This window comes from Podarcis erhardii, assembly GCF_964252035.2.
Source record: "Podarcis erhardii genome assembly, chromosome: 5".
In the NCBI taxonomy this organism is placed as follows: domain Eukaryota; kingdom Metazoa; phylum Chordata; class Lepidosauria; order Squamata; family Lacertidae; genus Podarcis; species Podarcis erhardii.
This window is the reverse complement of record NC_138509.1, coordinates 8019740-8040505: the sequence shown is the minus strand read 5'-3', so window position 1 is coordinate 8040505 and position 20766 is coordinate 8019740. Positions and strand designations below refer to the sequence as shown.

The window sequence follows — 20766 nt, the reverse complement described above, 5'->3', positions numbered from 1 at the left end:
CACAATTGCCATGTGTGCTGGATCACCGCAATTGTTCATTCCCACATTGTATGCTATTTGTTGTCAAGCCCTGCCTTGGCCTGTGAAGGAAGTGTGAGTGCAGCTTGGCTGAAACAGTCTCACCTCTGTCGTAACAAAGTTCTCTGTGTGGCATGCAATCAAAAAAGTAAAAACAAACAATTGAAACACAGGGTAAAACACAAAGCCATTAAGGCTTCTCCGAGATTTGGTGTTCAACATTAAGGACTATCAAAAAGACCGGCAGAGAGGAAGTGAGAGAGAATTAAGAGCCTCGAATGTTAGATCTCCAGGCTGATTGTATATTGAGACTGATAGACATTTGTTGGGGACTGAAACTGGGAAGGGGGTATGGGTGGAATAGAAATTGGGAATTTAAAGGCTATATAATTATAATTTGTTTTCTTTTTTGCATTGTTATTTGTATGAAAATTGGGAAATCCATGGAAGGGAATTATGGTCGATCTTAGAAAATGTTTTAAGAATAAGTATTGATGTACAAGTTTGGATGAGAGCTAAGATTAGATAAAGTAAAATTGGTTTTTAAAGTGAATTAAATTAGGTGAGGACTTGCTGAGGTAATAATTTGAATTGGAATACAGAGAGGGGAGGTTTGAGGAGGTCTGAGAAATAAGTTAAAAGAAAAGTAAGCAATGGAAATTTTATGTGTTTTTAATTGTTTTTAAGTTTTTCATTTTTGTATCTTTGTTATTTTTTGTCTTTTTTTGTTTTTGTTTTTTGTATTATTTTGGAAATGCTAATAAATATTCATTAAAAAAAACACAAAAAACCCACAAAGCCATTAAGGAGCCAGGGAGCCATATAAAATTTGAAATGGAACATTAGGTGACCTAAATTATTTAAAGGTCTAGGTGAACTCCCTGGTACTGAATGGGGTAACTGTGCTCCTGAAGGACCAGGTGAGCAGCCTGGGAGTCATTTTGGGCTCACAGCTGTCCATGGAGGCGAAGGTTAATTCTGTGTCCAGGGCAGCTTTGTACCAGCTCCACCTGGTACGCAGGCTGAGACCCTACCTGACTGCGGACTGTCTTGCCAGAGTGGGGCATGCTCTAGATATCTCCCGCTTGGACTACTGCAGCGTGCTCTACGTGGGGCTACCTTTGAAGGGGACCTGGAAACAGCAATTAATCCAGAATGCGGCAGCTAGACTGGTGACAGAGTGGCCACCGGGACCACATAACACTGGTCCTGAGAGATCTGCATTGGCTCCCTGTACCTCGTCCTTGGTCCTGTATACCTGAAGGAGCGTCTCCACCCGCATCGTTCAGCCCGGACATTGAGATCCAGCGCCAAGGGCCTTCTGGCGGTTCCCTCATTGCGAGAAGTGAGGTTACAGGGAACCAGACAGAGGGCCTTCTCGGTAGTGGCGCCTGCCCTGTGGAATGCCCTCCCTTCAGATGTGAAGGAAATAAGCAGCTAGCTTCTCTTTAAAAGACACCTGAAGGCAGTCCTGTTTAGGGAAGTTTTTAATATTTGATGCTGTATTGTTTTTAACACTTGATGGGAAGCCACCCAGAGTGGCTGGGGAAACTCAGCCAGATGGGCCGGGTATAAATAATAAATTATTATTAATAATAATGAACAAAAAGATCTTCACTTGGCACCAGAGACACCAAGATGATGCCAGGCAAGCAGCCCCAGGAAGGCTGCTCAGGTGTGCTACTACTGAAAAGAAGAGTTTGGATTTGATATCCCGCTTTATCACTACCCAAAGGAGTCTCAAAGTGGCTAACATTCTCCTTTCCCTTCCTCCCCCACAACAAGCACTCTGTGAGGTGAGTGGGGCTGAGAGTCTTCAGAGAAGTGTGACTGGCCCAAGGTCACCCAGCAGCTGCATGTGGAGGAGCTGGGAATCGAACCCAGTTCACCAGATTACAAATTCACCGCTCTTAACCACTATACCACACTGGCTCTCTTCCTGCCCACACCCTGCCATATGTCTAATGTTGATAACACCTGGGCAGTTTCGTGAAGCTCAATCACCGTATCTTCAGGAATTCCAACCTTACACGCGTGACACTGTTACATCACAGACACTGTAAAATTCTACTGGTCTGTCATGTACCCTCTATATCCCACTGTTCTCTCTGGAAGCTATAAATACTGGGGGGGTGGGGGGAAAGAAAAATTGGCAAAACCGAAAGGTTACATTAGGATGCCGCTACTTTGATTTGTGTATGTGCCGAGTTCACTTGGTAGCTGGCATTCTGGTGCTTCGTTGACGTTTGCCATTCTTGGGATGAGCTCTTGAGCGTAGTGGGAATGCCACAGAAAAAGAAGCTATCACTCATTGAGCAAAACAAGCAAAGAGTTGCTGAGTACAAGTTGGAGACAGGCGACTATCAAGACAGAACTGGCGCCCAGAGAACCGTTGCTTGCCCTACTCCATGCAACTTGAGTCTCTCTGGGGCTCCCAGTGTGGAAACTGGTGATTCGTTGGAAATCTCATGGAAGACTTTTCTCTCTGTGTTAAGGTCAATGGAGGAATGTTCGGAAAACAAGATGAATGCCTTAGTTCCTCAGCTCATAACATCTCAGCCAGTTCTGTCGAGGTAGGAAAATTCATTCATTGCTTCTAGGTTACTGGCTGGGGCAGGGAAACGATGGCATACTTTCTCCTGCACCATCCATTTTGTGCGGCTTTCACAAACTTTCATTCCAGAACAGGAATTTTAAAATGGGCCAAACTCTATAGATTCATTCGTTAACGTCCTATTATAAGCAATGGTAACACAGACACAGTAATAGACTCACCCCAACATGTTAGTAGAACTGAGGATATTTCAAACTGGCCAGGATAAGGCAGAGGCATGCAAAATCGCTCAGGAGGGCTTCCCAGATTGGTAGCTGAGACCAGAAGTCCTTCACATTCTGAGTCATCTTTTCCCTCCCTTTGATCAGCAGTTTAACTCATTCCTCCCATGTGATTCCTGTGACAATTGGCGCCAGGCTTAAGAGCAGCATGGGTGGCAATTCCCATAAGGCTTATGAGAGGGGAAGTATAAAGCTTTCCGCTCCCTGTGATGTCCCTTGTGTTGCTCAGCTGACTGGGGAACAGCTGAAAGTGCTGAAAAGGAAACTGGACTTCAAAGGGGGGGGGGCAGAATGAATCCTTTTCCTTGGACCCCACTCCCTCTTTCTGATCTTTTGTGCCATGTAAGATTAGGCAGTGGGCCAGAAGCAACCCAGGTGTTGCAGATTGCACCTTTCTGAAGTAGAGATAGAGGAGGCGGAATCACATTATTTCTTGGAGAATGTACAAAATGCAGCTATGTCCATTCTCCAAGGCCTATATTGGCTGAGGATGTGCGCAATTCCTTCTTTGTGGAATAGATTATGTGCACATTCTCCACAAGACTCGCTAAATGCTCACCACGGCCAGTTGTTACGAACAGTACCCCTAACATATACTAAAGAAGTGTGCAGGCACACGAAAGCTCATACCAATAACTAACTTAGTTGGTCTCTAAGGTGCTACTAGGGACGCGGGTGGCGCTGTGGGTTAAACCACAGAGCCTAGGACTTGCCAATCAGAAGTTTGGCGGTTCGAATCCCCGTGCTGGGGTGAGCTCCCGTTGCTCGGTCCCTGCTCCTGCCAACCTAGCAGTTCGAAAGCACGTCAAAGTGCAAGTAGATAAATAGGTACCGCTCCAGCGGGAAGGTAAATGGCGTTTCCGTGTGCTGCTCTGGTTCGCCAGAAGCGGCTTAGTCATGCTGGCCACATGACCCGGAAGCTGTATGCCGGCTCCCTTGGCCAATAAAGCGAGATGAGCGCCGCAACCCCAGAGTCATCCACGACTGGACCTAATGGTCAGGGGTCCCTTTACCTTTAACCTCCTCTTGACTTCTGCTGACTTCTTATTCCTGCTTCCAATGGAAACATTTACGTGGGTAAGGCCTGCATTCCCAAGAACGAACACTTAGGAGGAAAGGACCACAGGTGCCTTGACAATGGCATGGCGGTCTTAATCCCCCCTTGGTGCCCATGGGTATATTATTTGTCTCTGAGATACCAAGAAGGATGTGTCCCAACAGCAGCTGGAGGAAGGCGTTGTTCGCTTCCTGCTCTTGAGTCTCAATCGTGGCAGCAAGCAAGGAAAGAGTAGCACTGAGGCCCCCCTTTAAACATATTTGGATCCCCATTGGGGGTGTTGTGGACGTGATGGAGGGTAGGGTTCACCTGAGAAGGAGAATGTGAGCTTCTAAAATATGAGGGAAACTGAATTAAAGTGTGTAGGAAGCTGATTTAAAGGCCATTACTGAGGAAGGAAAAAGGCCATTTGAATCATAGAATGGTCCACGTTTTCCTGGTTTTCTTGGTGAGCTCTGAACTATTGCTGGTCATGCATTGATAGCAAAGTTTAATTTTTAAATATTAACAGTGATAATAGGAAGGACACTTCCAGTTGTGTTATGTACCGAAGCTCTCACCCTGGGCCAGCAGGGGGATACTGTAGATAGTTCTCACTCAGGTCCACATGCAAATAAGGGATTGAAAGTGACATTCAGTGATTGGATAGTTACAGAAAATGGTTACTGTTGCGTTCTAGTGGAGCTCTATATAAGCAGGCTGGCTGAACCCTTCGGTTCAGTTCTGTTCTGGCCTGTGGATAAACAAGAGCTGTTTGAAGAATCGCTGTGTCGTCTGATATGTTCACCCACAACTTAACAAGTTGCTTACTAAAAAGAACAAAGCATCAGTGAAAATGTGCAAGTTCAACTAATCCTTTTCTCCCCCCCCCATCCTTATTTCCTGACATTCCCCAGATTATATAACCTTTGTTCCTGCACAGTATTCTTTCCTTTTACTTAAACTTTTATTGTCCTAGCTGGCTACATGGCTACTAATTCTTATCTTACTTTACATTTAATATATATTATACTTTCTACAATAAAAAAACTCTTCTACGCATGGTACAAATTATTTCCTCAAATTATTTCAGCTTATATTTCAAAATTTAGAATAACGTTGTTCCTGCAATGTTTGCATGTTTAATTTTCTCCGTGTTTACTCTTTAGGAAGAAGATTGTCACCAAGGCTGAAAAAATAAGAAAAGGCAGATCAAGTGCACTCCCTGTTATACTGAAGCCTGGAGAAAAAACAAATGCCTACCAAAAGGTAAGCAAAACTAATGTTGCAGTAGTTGTATACCTTTTATTTTCCCCGTTTAGCACAATATATATAACAAAAGTGAGGATTATGGATCTTCAGCCTCTTGACCAGGGGTCAGCAAACTTTTTCAGCAGGGGACCGGTCCAGTGTCCCTCAGACCTTGTGGGGGGCTGGACTATATTTTGAAAAAAATATATGAACAAATTCCTATTCCCCACAAATAACCCAGAGATGCATTTTAAATAAAAGGACACATTCTACTCATGTAAAAACACGCTGATTCCCGGACTGTCCGTGGGCCAGATTTAGAAGGTGATTGGGCTGCATCCTGCCCACGGGCCTTAGGTTGCCTACCCCTTTTCCAAAATTGCCTACTCCTTTTTCAAAATATGTTTCTATTCCTCATGACATAGCTGTCAACCTTTCCCTTTTTTGCGGGAAATTCCCTTATTTCAGCGCCGTTTCCCACTGCTTCCCGCTGCTATCCTGGATTGTTAGATATCCTGTAGACTGTCTCTGGGGCAGGTGAGGCTGCTGAAAGTTGACAGCTATGCTGCTGATTCCTTATTTTCTTTTTTCTTTTTTAAAAAAAATTTAAAAAGTTTTTATTGTTAAAATAATTCAGCATTAATACATATGTATTACAAATATACAAGCATACAAACATACATTTCACACAATCCTTAAAAGTGTTCAAACATACCTACACTCAATCCCACAGATAATTCCTTTTCCCATCACCATCTACCACCCCTCACCCCACCTTTGTGTTAGACTTCCAATCTACTCAGTTGCAATTTCTTTCCACTTCTATTACTTTCTTCCACACACCTTTAACCTAATTTCATACTTCTTTTTTTATTACACATTGTTATCCATCTTATTTGGTATTTCAGTATTTTCAAATCTGAAAGTGGACAGCTATGCCTCATGAGCTGCAAGGGTGCCCGGAAATGTACTAAGGGGAATTCCAGGTGACAGGGCATCCCAAAACCCCGACTCACAGAATAAAGAATGCATCTCATTAGACTTACCATCACATGGCTACGAGACAAGGACTCCCTGCCTTTCCAAGACTAGTACGGTGGTACCTCAGGTTAAGAACTTAATTCGTTCCAGAGGTCCGTTCTTAACCTGAAACTGTTCTTAACCTGAAGTACCACTTTAGCTAATGGGGCCTCCTGCTGCTGCCGCACCACTGGAGCACGATTTCTGTTCTCATCCTGAAGCAAAGTTCTTAATCCGAGGTAATATTTCTGGATTAGTCGAGTCAGGGTTACCTGAAGCATATGTAACCCGAGGTACCACTGTACTATGGCAACGCAGCTCTTTCCTTAGGACCTAAAGTGTGTGGACGGAGTTAACCACCACTTCTCAGGTTCAAGTTACAAGAAGAAAGGTCAATTAAACATTAGAAATAACTTCCTAGCCTTGTGAGTGGTTTGACAGTAGAACAGGCTGCCTCAGAAAGATTCTCCTCCAATGCAAGCTTTTAAGCAGAGGCTGAATGGCCACCTATCAGTGGGTCTCTTACACTGGCGGGGAGCTAGACTATAGGACCTTTGAGGTCCCTTCCAGTCGTATGATTCTACATGATGCTCTCAGGCTGTTTGGCGCTAGAATAGGGTCTACTTGTGCTAATTAGCGAAATAAATTCTGTTGCACCAGTGTTTTTGCCTGATCAGTTGTTACTTTTCCACTGGAGAACATTCACATATACAGGAAATCTCTGGCTTTGTTATACATTCCTTCTCCCTGTTCTTTCTTACAGGAAAGGGAACGGAGTGCTGTTGTTCACGGCTCAAAGCAAGATGGAGAAAAAATTAGAATTGGATCAGGCCAGCCCGATCCCTGTGGTAAGCAAAGCTTAGGTTGTAAGCCTCTTCTATTTTGAAATGAAAGTTGTCCTCCGTAGGAGCTTTTGTCAAACAGCTTAGGTAAACATCAGAAAAACCGCAAAGGTTCCTGTGAATCTGCTCACCGCACGCTTGACAGAACTCAACAAACAGCATATAGGATTGAGCTGGATCTCTGGGCAGTAGACCAATGCATGTGAGAGTGAGGCCAGAATTTGCATCCTATTGAAGAGCTGGTTGGTTAATCTTCATATGTCTATGAGGCATCTGTTAAGTTGTGGGTGAACATATCAGACGACACAGCGATTCTTCAAACAGCTCTTGTTTATTCACAGGCCAGAACAGAACTGAAGGGTTCAGCCAGCCTGCTTATACAGAGCTCCACTACAACGCAACTGTAACACTTTCTGTAACTATCCAATCACTGAATGCCACTTTCGATCCCTTATTTGCATATGTGGACCTGAACTATCTACAGTATCCCCCTGCTGGCCCAGGGCGAGAACTTCAGTACATAACAGCATCTATGTAGCATCAAGAAAGTGGGGCAGGCAGGAGTTGGGGTAAACAAAACGAGCTGTATGGTTACTTGAAGTTTTAAGTAAAACTTACCAGATGGACCACACATCTGAGATGATAGACAAACCACCTCATAAGGAAATAATAATAATAATAATAATAATAATAATAATAATAATAATATATTTCTACCCCGCCCATCTGGCTGGGTTTCCCCAGCCACTGTGGGCGGCTTCCAACAGAACATTAAAAACAGAATAAAACTTCAAACACGGATGTCAGGGAACTGCCATCAGAGCCAGAGGTGGAGGGAAGGCTCCAGAGGGATGCCGGAGAGGGTCCCAGTAGAGAGAGAGGCAGCCCATCCGCTGGGGAAGGAAATCAGCGTAGCACCAGTAGAGGAGGGGGGCAGATGGGGGAATCGGAGAGAAGGCTCCAGGACTCCTCGCCGGAGACCAGCGGGGAGAGCACGGGTCCTCCGCTGCCCACACCCTCCCGGCGCAGAAGACTTCCGTGCAGGGAGAGTAGAAGGCGACTGGGCGTCAAAGAACTTCTTTGCTGGAAGAAGTTCAAGAAACGCCCACTGACGGATTCTGCCAGCGACTGAGACTGCCATGGATGCGTGGCTGTCCGGACAGAAAGGGTTCACCCAGGTAACCCAGCCAGGTGTGGCGCCAACTTACGCACGAGCAACCCCAGAACCATTACAACTAAAAACTTACCTAAACAGGGCTGCCTTCAGATGTCTTCCAAATGGAAGATAAAGCCATTTCCTTTCCCAGGGAAATGGAGTTGTGGGGCTGGACATGAGCCCGCCCCGTGCGCAGGGTATGGCTAGCCCCCGCGTCATAGGGAGTCTTTTCCGCATCATGTTCCAGACCGACCAATCCGGGCGGCCAGGGGGCGTGGCGTGCTCTATTTAGTGGGAACTCGCCCCTTTTTTCTGGTTCTCGCTCATGCAGTTTGGCTCAGGTGGCGGTTAGGCATTGGAGTATTAGATTGGAGGGCAGGGGAGGTCAAGGCCATCACCTACCCCTCCTATTTCAAGGGTATTCCGTTAAAGGAATCTGGGGTCGTGATCCTGTCTGAAGTCCAGGCGGGGGCTGGGGCCATGGCATGACCCCTAGTGGTGACCCTGGGGGAGTTTCTAGTTGATGTGCATCAGCAGGGCTCCCCCTACTGGTGGTTAACCCTTCCAAGATGCCTGCAGGCGGGCAGGAGTCAGAATATAGTCAGTTCCAATGCCTAAGCCATTCTGTAACCAATACAGTTGCGCCGGTTTTTAGCCTATTAACATAAAATACTGGTGTCAAGTGTCTTTATTCCAACAAAGGTGGGAGCGGGTTTGGGGTCTTGCCACGCAACTGCAGCTTTTATCTAGCAGTGCAATACAGTGAGTTCAGTATGACTGCCTGCCAGGTAAGTGTACTTAGATTGTGTTAATAAGATTTAGAATTGCAGCCTTAAGTTGTTTTCATGGATGCCTGTCTCACCTGCAGTTGCCCCCCCCTCCCCACCATAAACCATAATGCATAGATTCCCATCTTTATTTATTTATTTTTTAAAAACCCAACCTAAGTTCCTAGTGTTAGGTACTGAAGTTCTCACCCTGAGCCAGCAGGGGGATACTGTAGATAGTTTTCACTCAGGTCCACATATGCAAATAAGGGATTGAAAGTGACATTCAGTGATTGGATAGTTACAGAAAGTGTTACAGTTGCGTTGTAGTGGAGCTCTGTATAAGCAGGCTGGCTGAACCCTTCAGTTCAGTTCCGTTCTGGCCTGTGAATAAACAAGAGCTGTTTGAAGAATCGTTGTGTCGTCTGATATGTTCACCCACAACTTAACACCTAGCATGGAATGTGGGTGGCGCTGTGGTCTAAACCACAGAGCCTAGGGCTTGCCTTTACCTAAGTTCCTAGTGTGGGATAACCTGCCATCTAGATGCCTTGCAGCTGAGCTCCTGGGTCACTCACTCCCTGGAAGCCGAACCCCCCTAACCAAACTCACAACCAGTTGCGTAGCGTGGGGGTGCGGGGGGGGGGGCGGCGGCCGCACTGGGCGCAACATCTGGGGGGGCGCGCTCGCCGCCTCCAGAGTCGCCGAAGAGCCTTGGGTGCAGGCTGTAGCAGAGCCCCATGTCTCGTGGAACCGACGAGCTGTGCGCGCGTCCGGGCTGAAGGCGTCCGGCAGGCAGCGGCTCTCAGCGCTCGCTGCGGTCCCCGCACGCCAGGGCTGCGGAGGGCGCGCCAGGCAGCCCCTCCTCATAGCCCCGCCGCCGCCGCCACTGCAGCGGCTGGGCCATGTTGCATTTTCCTTGCCTCTCTGCCCTCCTCCTCCGGGCAAGCGGCGTCATTTGGGCGGCAGCGCCAGCGGCAACTCGCCTCAGATCACCTGACACGGACCCGCCGCCACCGCTGTGGCTACCTTACCGTAAATTCCCCAGCCCAGGCAGCAGCAAGAAGAAGCTGGCAGCGGCGGCAGGTTAGGGGTTAGGGGCGCAAATTACTTGCCTTGCCCCGGGTGCTGACAACCCACGCTACGCCGCTGCTCACAACAATACACATCTGGCCCCTGGGTCACTATCTGGAGAATAAAATCTCTCAAGATTGCAAAGTTTTGACTCTTCCTGCTTAAGGAAGGCTTTCACAGTTACAATGGTCTGCAAACCTGTGGATACTTGCCTAGGAGTAAGTTTCATTGAACACAGTGAGTTTTATCTTTAAGTGACAGGCCCAGTAAAACTTAGATACGCCTCCTGTGTAGAAATACTCCTAACCTATATTTTTCTAAATAGGGAAGACTCCTAAGGGAGACATATGCCACACAGGAAGCAAAACAAAGATAGATCTAGCATCAAGTGAAGCAGCTTATGCCCAATTACCTTTGGTAAGCAGTCAATTTATAATTATTTATAATGATCCATTGCATACATAAACAATTCATTTGCTAAACTGTAAGTTGCACATCTTCATAGCTATAAATAATGCAAATTTCAAGGCAAGTTGAAATACATTTGTGTGTCAATGTTGATTTTTAATGATTGATTTCTCTGTTTTTAGTGGCTCTAATTTTTTATCTGTAAGCCTCCTTGAGTCCCATCGGGTGAAAATGTGTGTATTAATAATCATGACAATATCTTCCTTTTCAAACGCATCACACCCAGTGAATGGATTAGTAGTGTGTTCGGTTGTATGAACAGAAAGGTGGGGGTGACGTGTGAGGGTGTGTGTATGAATAGATTGGGGGTTCAGGGGTCTGTATCACTGCCACTTATTCATTCATAGAACTAAGCCATGGGTAGGCACACTAAGGCCCGGGGGCCGGATCCGGCCAATCGCCTTCTAAATTTGGCCCACGGACGGCCCAGGAATTAGCATGTCTTTACATGAGTAGAATGTGTCCTTTTCTTTAAAATGCATCTCTGGGTTATTTGTGGGGCCTGCCTGGTGTTTTTACATGAGTAGAATGTGTCCTTTTATTTAAAATGTGTCTCTGGGTTATTTGTGGGGCATAGGAATTAATTCATCCCCCCCCCCAATATAGTCCGGCCCCCCACAAGGTCTGAGGGACAGTGGACCAGCCCCCTGCTGAAAAAGTTTGCTGACCCCTGACTAAGCAGTGGTCAAACAGCTAAGAATGGGGGGATCATGGCTGGAGAAAGAGATAAGAATACCTGCAGTTATGCTCCCTTCCTTTCGCCAATGAAGAGCCCTTCTCCTATACTTCTCTACAAGTAGCTCCTGTTTTAGGACTGTCCAAATGATGTGTGATTGTCCACATGCCCCCATCATGCCAAAGGGGTGGGGCGGGTTGGGTTTACATGCTCTTCTGCTGACATGAATAGTGGTCCAGAACAGGACCCCCCTGCCCCGCAAAGAAGGTTCGCCTGTATTCATTTCCCTCCTTAGAGCTGAGCAGCAGGGGGAAACAGGCTCAGCCACATCTTCTCTCCTGCTCCCCACGGTTCTGCCACTTGGCAGGAGGGAATACTACAATTAATAAGACGTGTGTGAGGCAGGGAAGATTAACTACCAAACCCATTCACCTGCCCTGTTTCCCTCCTTCCCTCCCTCTTTGTCGCTCACGTACTCTCTCTCCCACTGTTGAAATGGGCACATTTCCCCAAGGCTTGTTTACGTCTTATTGTTGTTGTTTAGTCCTTTAGTCGTGTCCGACTCTTCGTGACCCCCTGGACCAGAGCACGCCAGGCACTCCTGTCTTCCACTGCCAACCCACAGTTTGGTCAAACTCATGTTGGTAGCTTCGAGAACACTGTCCAACCATCTCGTCCTCTGTCGTCCCCTACTCCTTGTGCCCTCCATCTTTCCCAACATCAGGGTCTTTCCCAGGGAGTCTTCTCTTCTCATGAGGTGGCCAAAGTATTGGAGCCTCAGCTTCACGATTTGTCCTTCCAGTGAGCACTCAGGGCTGATTTCCTTAAGAATGGATGCATTCGATCTTCTTGCAGTCCATGGGACTCTCAAGAGTCTCCTCCAGCACCAGGATTCAAAATCATCTGACCGGGAAATGTTCTAAGTTACCTTTTCAGGGTTTAGAAGCTGCTCATAATTTCTTGGTTTGCTGTTACAGACTCTACCTGATCCCAAAGCCGTGATCCAAAGACAACGGGAGGTACCTCATTTAATTCCCCAAGAAAACACATCCCTGACACACAAATTCAAGAAAGGAAACTTAGGGCTGACAAATCATAAAGACCGGCATCCACAGGTGAGATACATAGGGTTTAATTTATTTTTAGCACTTCACTCTCTACCTGTTGATCAGATTGCAGTGGAGGGGGAACCTGGGTTTGACTGGTCCTGCAACAGAGCTACTGGTGTTTTCCTCAGGAGCATGGGATTGCATCTTGAGGAAGCTGATCTCACTCCAGAGGGGGGTGGGAATGTGTGTATGAAGAGACCCTAGTTCACAGTGTTTTAAGGTAGATTGCTTCTTCACAGATTTGCAGTTGCTTGTGTCTCAGTATTTTTGGTATTGTCCATATGGCATCCTCCTCATTCGACTGGCAGCCCCCACTTTTCCCACAGTAAACTAGACCCAAGCAAAATTTGTTAAGCAAAGTTACCGTATTTTTCGCCCTATAGGACGCACCGGCCCATAGGACGCACCTAGATTTGGGGGGGGGAATAAAGGGGGAAAAAATTATTCCCCCCCCCCTCAGGCGTGGGGCTGGGGCGGGGGAAGACCGAGCTTCTCCCTCCCCCAGAACGGGACCCATCGCTCTGGGAGCTTGCGGGGCTGGGGGAGGGGGAAGCCCTCCGCCAGCCTCCAAACCAGGTCGGGAGACAGCAGGAAAGGCACGCTGCGCCTCTCCCGCTGTCCCCCGAGTTTGCGGGGCTGGTGACGGGGAGGAGCAGGCTTCTAACAAAGTCGGGGGACAGCGGGATGGCGGCATTCCGCCTCCTCGCTGTCTCCCGAGCTTGTGGGGCTGGCGGTGGGGCTCTCCAGGCTTCAGCGAAAGCCTGCATTTGCCCCATAGGACGCACACACATTTCCCCTTCATTTTTGGAGGGGGAAAAGTGCGTCCTATAGGGCGAAAAATACGGTAATTCAACATAAAATTGGGTAGGTGGGTACTGGTGGTGTTTGCTGTTTGTCACCATGCCCCCAACAGCTTTCAAGGTCAACAGCCGGCTGGAGAAGATTAGGCTGCAATGGAAAAGGCAGCCCTTGCTTCAAAATAGTAAAGCTTCACTTCAGTGGAATGTACTTAGGAATAAACAGCTGTAAGAGTGGGAAAACTTTGGGAAGGAGGGAACTTCAGAAAACATCCACCTGGATTGCCTCCACCCAATCGGTTCTCTGCTCTCTCCTTTGTGAGTGAATCAGTGCCGCTCATATCTTGACGCCTGGCTATTCTTTGCTCTCTGACACACACATGCACATTTTATTTTCAACTTGCTGTTGAAAATGACCATTTTTTAAACTTTACTTTGTACATTTTTTTTTAAGACTTTGGAGAGAAAAAACAAGGAGCATATGCAGAGATAAATAAATATCTGTGCATGCCAACAAGGGGCCTCAAGCTTCCAGAGCCAGTGTGGCGTAGTGGTTAAGAGCGGTGGACTCGTAATCTGGTGAACCGGGTTCGATTCCCCGCTCCTCCACCTGCAGCTGCTGGGTGACCTTGGGCCAGTCACACTTCTCTGAAGACTCTCAGCCCCACTCACCTCACAGAGTGTTTGTTGTGGGGGAGGAAGGGAAAGGAGAATGTTAGCTGCTTTGAGACTCCTTTGGGTAGTGATAAAGCGGGATATCAAATCCAAACTCTTCTTCCAGAATTCATTGAGGATGGGGAAGCACTAATTGAGGGAAAGAAAAAACATACAGCGCAAAAGCTTCACATCAAGTACCATCCACTAGTGTAAATCGGAAACAATTAGATAAATTTTGGAGGCATAAAATGGAAAGTGCTTATGTGTGAACCAGGGCGGACAAAAGTGCAGAAACAGCAATCTATGTTCATATTCACATCCGACTTGTGAACGTGTCCTTGGCTATACAACCATAATAAACTTTAACTTTTCCTTGAGTGCAGAAGTGCTCCATACCTGAACCATCCTTCCCCTTTGGGTTCCCACAACATCTCTGCCATTATGAAGAACATGGCTAGGACTGTAATTGGTCTTAGACCGTAGAGATGGAAGCAGAATTCACTTTCAGTTTATATAGCGGAATTTGGATTTGTTTTATTTTCTATCTCTTGAAAAACGAAGCATTTGCACAAATTCTATATTCCAATCTAGACTGCATGGTTAAAGAGGCATGGGCCCCCAACGCAGTGGAGTTCCATCATGCTCTGACTGACATAGAATTTCTGCCTGCTTCCACAGAACAGTCTACTCAACATAGCCTCAAACCACTTTTCTTCTTCCTTTTCTACGTTTTCCACAAGCAGTTTTCAAAAGCTGGATGTAGAAGTTTGACTTGAGAGGTAGCTTTCCCTTCCATTGTAGGAGATCAGCTAGCATGGGAGAAAGGCCATTTGCCTGGGATCAGGACAACAATCTTATGAAATAAAATTGGATGTGGAAGGGCTTTCTCCCTCACTCCCCAAAAGACTTCATGCCTTCTTTGCCAGAGACAAGCTCCAAACGGGCTCACCTCCAACATCTACCTCCAGCCACCCCATGCCGCAGTCGACCCTCTCAACCGAGACCAGCAGAGTGACTAAAAGAACGTGAGACGGCTGGAAGCTGCCAATGGACAAGTGCTTCCCTCATATCAGCTCAAACAAATACTACACCTGAAGACAAAATGAAGGGAATATGAGGTAAATCCCCTAACACAGGGGTCTGCAACCCGCGGCTCCGGAGCCGCATGTGGCTCTTTTACACCTTTGCCGCGGCTCCGGGGCGGATACTAGCGAGGGGAGGAGGCGCATTGTGCGCCCCGACACTCCCCACTGTGGCGGGCGCTGTACTGGCTGTGAAGGCGCATGGGGGCGGTGCGTGCGTTGGTCACGCACCATCCCGACGTCACCTTCCCGCCCGCCCGCCTGCTACATTGTAAGGGGCATGTACGCTGGTCACTGCATTGAAAGGGGGCATGTACGCTGGTCACTGTTTTGAAGGGGAGTGAAGAACACACACACAAAAAAAGGTAACTTGTTAATTTAACGTTTATTTCTATGAGGAGGAGTAATTCTGAGGGGTCAAACAAAGAAATAATAAAAAAGTGACAAAAAAGTTATTTTTATAATGACAAGTTTTATGGCTCCCAGTTTTTTTTCCTTCCTTTTTCTTCTGGTCCTGGAAGACTGTGTGTGTGTGTGTGTGTGTGTGAGAGAGAGAGAGAGAGAGAGAGAGAGAGAAGCTGTTCACAGCAGGAAGGGGAGACAACCTGGCTTCCTCACCAGCCTGCATTATCTCTGCCTTTTAGCCCCCCTCTACTTTTGCCTCTGATTCTGGACTGCTCTCTGTGATGTTGGAAAATGTCAATCACTTCTCCTACCTGGGCAGTTATCTTTCCACAAGGGCCGACACTGATGTTGAAAGCCAGCAATTCCTGAGCTCTGAAAGTTCTCCCAGTTCAAGTGCAGAGTGTTTGAGGACTGGGACATTCTCAGGGAAACCAAAATGCTTGTTTACAAAGCTATTGTACTACCAACCTTACTGTATGTTTGTGAAACATGGACCACTTATAAACGTCATCTTCAACTCAAAAGTTTCCATCAACGGTGTCTCCAAAATTTTTTTCACATCACTTGGGAAGATAGGTGAACTAATGCCAGTGTACTGGAAGAAGCAAAGATCACCAGTGTCGAAGCAATGATTCTTCAACATCAACTTCGTTGGACTGGTCATGTTGTGCGGATGCCTGATTATTGTCTTCCAAAGCAACTACTCTATTCCGAACTTAAAAATGGAAAGCGTAATGCTGGTGGTCAGCAAAAGAGGTTTAAAGACTGTCTCAAGGCAAATCTTTAAAAATGTAGTATAAACACTGACAACTGGGAAACACTGGCCTGCGAGCGCTCCAGTTGGAGAACAGCCTTTTCCAAAGTTATCATGGGCTTTGAAGACACTCAAACTCAGGACGCAAGGGAGAAACATTCTAAGAGGAAGGTACGCTTGGCAAATCCACACCATGATCAACTCCCGCCCGGAAACCAATGTCCCCACTGTGGAAGGACGTGTGGATCCAGAACTGGCCTTCACAGTCACTTACAGACTCATTGTTAAAACCGTGTTTATGGAAGACAATCTTACTTGGCTATGAGTGATACCAAAGAAGAAGAAGACTCTCCCTGCTCACTAAACCCTGTTACCTCTTCAGCTTCTGACACCACCTCCTCCCTCTTCTCTTTCTGACTTCCCATCGCCATCCCACCACCAACTCCCTGACTCTGAGCCTTCTTTCATTGGGGGTTCCCCAGCTAGTTCCTTCTACCACTCTGCATCCAGCCAGTTTGTGACAATGCCCCTGCAAAACAGTTCAGCTTTAAAATAACTGAATAAATAGCTGTGGAAATTCATTGAAATATTCAGGAGCTTGGGATATTTGTGACAAAATTGAAACCAAACTTGATTTAATGTTCTGATAATGTTGTTCTTCATCTTTGTCTCATCCTTGCCCTTTAACACTTTCTTAATTTTCTTTTGTCTTTTGCTTTCTCATCCTAAATTTTTTTCCCAGTTCTGCAGCAGTATCATTGGCGTATGTGAATTTTTTTATGTTCCTGATGTCATAAACATTTTTAAAATAGCAAAATGAGAAAGTTTCATAGAAACTTTCAATGAGGTCTGCTTTAAAAAAATAAAGCAGCAAAAGTTATAAAAAGGCACATATATGTTTCTGTTCTAATCCTATAATTTTTCTGTAGAGGCCGAGTTGGACTGTGGTGCTTGTTATTTTTGAAACAGAATAATATTTATTTTAATAATAAGAGAAGAAATTATACATATTGGTTCTCAGGAAACATTTTTGTAGAAATGAATCTCACTGGCATCTTACTGATGGCTGACACAAATAAAGATTCATTCATCCATTCTCACTGACAAACGTGCTCTTGTTAACTTCTCCAAGTTTTCCTTGACACACCTGCATACAGAATATGCTAATATTCACAATTTCCTTCATGTTTACTGAGCTCATGTTGTGAGAGAAACATTAAAATATCAATCTACTAAAGATTGATGTTTTGTTTTGTTTTGTGTTTTTTTTAAATAGAACACTTGACTAATATTATTCATAGATTCCATCTTGCTGTGACATTTTTGGATTAGAAAAAGAGTGGTGTTGGATTTCACTTTTCAGAGTGAACATTTTAATGGAGACAGGCCTAAATCATGGAGCTCTGTCATTATGGGGTGTGAAAGACGTGCCCCAAACTTTTGTGATCTCAGTGTCTTCAACGTCTGTTGTTTACCAATGAGGAGGAACCGCAGAGTGCAGCCGAAGGTAACCCTTGTGGAAGTTTGTTTTGCTTCTTTCCTGCAAACAGTATGTGTCTATGTTGGTTCATAATACGGCTGTTGCAGTCTTATACAGTATGGGAAAAGAAGTATATTTTAACTTGTATATTCTGTGTTAAGTAGAAGCTGCTATGATTTAGTTAAATTACTACAGTGGTGCCCCGCAAGACAAATGCCTCGCAAGACGAAAAACCCGCTAGACGAAAGGGTTTTCCGTTTTGGAGGTGCTTCGCAAAACGAATTTCCCTATGGGCCTGCTTCGCAATACGAAATGTCTTGCGAGTTTTCCCGACTTTTTTCCCCTTCCCCCCTTTTTTCTAAGCCGCTAAGCTGATAAGCCGCTAAAAGCCGCTAAGCCGCTAATAGCGCTAATCCGCTAAGCCGTCAATGGGCTTGCTTCGCAAGACGAAAAAAACGCTAGACGAATAGAATCGCGGAACGGATTCCTTTCGTCTTGCGAGGCACCACTGTATTACTTTTTAGAAAAAGTTTTAATTTTCAAAATTTTCACAAAAGAAAAGTGGAAAAACATAAAAAAGAGAAAGATAAGTCAATCTTACAGTAGATATTCTTAGACTAAGATGAATGTTACAATATACATAGTAAAATTGTTTAGAAATCTAAGATATGTACATAGATATAAATATATACTTATAATAACATTGAAAAGAAAAACAACTGGAAAAGTGTTAAAACTAAAAATTCCTATCGATCAATAAGCAATATTCAACCAATTCAAACCAATACTAGGGTATTTTGTACACAGAATCCTTCATGTTGGATTGAATCCCCTATCAGTTTATTGTTTTGTTGACTTCCGTCTAACTCTTTGCGGTTTCAATTCAACTTAGTCCTATTTTTAATCTGTATTTAATTGTTTATCCTCACCTTGGGGTGAAAAAAAACATTTTTCTATCTGTGAAATTTATGCTAGACACAGCCAAGTGTTATTATTGGAACCGTGTTTTGTCAAATAGTTACTAAAACATTCCCATTATTTTTCAACCTTATCTACTGATTTGTTTCTTGTTAACTCCGTCATTTTAGCGAGTTCCAAGTACTCACATAATTTTAATTGCCATTCCTCTCTTGTTGGTGCTGATTCGTTCTTCCAATATTTCGCTATTAAGATTCTGGCTGCTGTAACTGCATAAAGAAACAGTCTTTTGGTTTCGTTTAGAATGTTTATTGTTAAAATGCCTAATAAAAACATTTCTGGGTTTTTGTTTTTTCTGAAATGTATGTTTTAGCATTTTTTAAAACTCTTCATAAATCATGTCCTAAATTACTATTACGATTTCTGAAGAAAAGAAAAAGGTGCACTTTTTTTAAAAAAAAAGAGGGAGGAAATACTTGATGAGTTTATTAAAGTAGGACAAGTGATCCAAGTAAACATATAGGTCTATTTATCCTGAAGTCTAAAAGGCAAGTTCCATCTGTCTCCAGGCAATGATAATATAGCACACTTTCAAACAGCTTTACATTACAACCGGTTGGTTTCACTGTGCTGCGTTTGTGTCTTTTAATGGACTGAACAGAGTGAAAGATAATGAGTTATGGGGGTGCTTAATTTATTTTTGGGTTGCTATTTTGGTAAAATCTGTTAATATTGTTTTATTGAAATCTGAATGCCGTATTAATTTGTTCACCCTGTAATATGACTTTTGTTGCAATTGTGCTGTTTAGCTATCTTTTTTAGTTGTTTCGTTAATGGTATTTTGTAGATTGTAATTGTTTCACTGATGATTTGTTAATTGCTTGGTGAGATTTATGCTGTTATTGTGATGTTCTGTTCTGTTATTGTTATGTATGGTTTGTAAACCGCTTTGCGATTCATTTGAAAGAAAAACTGCATGGCAATATAATAAAGCAAAGCCAAGCAAACTTGCCAACTCTGAAATAAATTGAGAGGGAAACTTTGTTTAATTTTTTTTTTAAAAAAAATTTAGTTTTTCAGTTTAATGTTTTGCAGTCAATTATCAACAACCAACATAAAAACAAGATTCCAAAAATTTCCTGAACTTCCCTCCTCCCCTTTGTGGGTCCTTTTGTTAACCATTTTCTCCTGCATCTTTTATAATGATCCAAATCTTTTACATCTCCATATATTCAAAATTCAACATTAAACTACAAATATTATTCCAATCCTACTAAAAAAATTTAACTGTTTGCAATGGTTTTTAAGATAAATTATAATTTCCCCCCATTTCTTATTAAAATTTTGGTATTCCTGGTTTCTGATTCTTCCGGTCATTTTTGCCATTTTGGCATAATCCGACAACTTAATCTGCCATTCTTCTCTGGTCGGGACTTGGTCTTTTTTCCGTTTCTGGGCTATTAACATCCGAGAAACTGTGGGACTTTGTTTAAAAAATTAGCCTCCATTCCTTGTCATTTCCCCTTTCCTGAAAAAATCTTTTTTTCCCCCTGTCCTGAATATATTACAAATAGGATTCCACATATGTGGAGTTCAGGTTGCTGCTGGAAATCACTTCCTGGTGAACACTCTCAGTCTATTTTCCTAACTTCTGTGGGAAGGGTGTAGATTCTATTGCAGGGGTCTGCAAGGGTTACCTCTCCTGGGCTGGTTCACTCCAACGGAGATCCCTCCTTGGGCTGGATCACACGCACGTGTGAGTGTGCGTGCCTGCATCTGTGCAGACACGATTTCCGGCATCTGCGCACGTTCAGACGTGATTTCCGGTGCAGCGTGCGGAGATTCACAGAGAGGGTGGCTTGGTTCGGGGGCATCTCAGGGGCCGGTTAAACAACCCCCGTGGCCCTATTGTTTAGTGCCAGGTGGGAGAAACACACTCCACTCCTCTAAATCCTCTGGCTTGTCCAGGAGCCAGAATCTTCCTATACTAAAGGACACAAAGGGGAGCAGTTAGTTCACTTCTTGTAGCAGGCAAAACTCGTTAATCAATTTGCTGTGTAAATCTGTTTGCTCATGATTACATATACTGTACCTCGCAAAAGTTATTTTTTTAATGTTTTAAATACTTTATGGAACCAAATCCAAACGATTTCTTTTTGTGCTAACTTTATTTATCCCATTAGAAATTAAATAGCAGCATAAGTGTGCTCCCTCACCTGGAGTGCCAAGTTAAGAGCAATTTGGTTTCAAGTGCTGTGAAGCCGCAGCAGCAAGATGCCATCCTTCCGCAAATAACCACCAAGAACTTGCAGAATGTCAATGCGTTGCATCAGGTAAGCCGAACAGAGCTTAGTACTACGTTTTTACGTTTCCTTGTTGTGGTTAGAAAAGTTACGGAAGATCGTGTATGTAGATGCGTGC

General features: G+C 44.6%; 1 protein-coding gene across 3 annotated transcripts in view; it reads left to right on the top strand.

Annotated features, from left to right (window-relative positions):
- Positions 1 to 2093: 2093 nt before the first annotated feature.
- The window catches only part of DYRK4 (dual specificity tyrosine phosphorylation regulated kinase 4), a 43268-nt gene continuing 24595 nt past the window's right edge, over positions 2094 to 20766 (top strand). For 2 of the 3 annotated variants that reach the window (XM_081860948.1, XM_081860947.1), the window contains exons 1-7: positions 2094 to 2591; positions 5059 to 5158; positions 6924 to 7008; positions 10325 to 10416; positions 12121 to 12258; positions 17311 to 17454; positions 20529 to 20678. In XM_081860948.1, coding sequence (XP_081717074.1) covers positions 2302 to 2591; positions 5059 to 5158; positions 6924 to 7008; positions 10325 to 10416; positions 12121 to 12258; positions 17311 to 17454; positions 20529 to 20678 — 999 coding nt within the window. In that variant the 5' untranslated portion in view covers positions 2094 to 2301. The remainder of the gene's footprint in view (positions 2592 to 5058; positions 5159 to 6923; positions 7009 to 10324; positions 10417 to 12120; positions 12259 to 17310; positions 17455 to 20528; positions 20679 to 20766) is intronic. The other variant, XM_081860949.1, reaches the window with a different exon arrangement.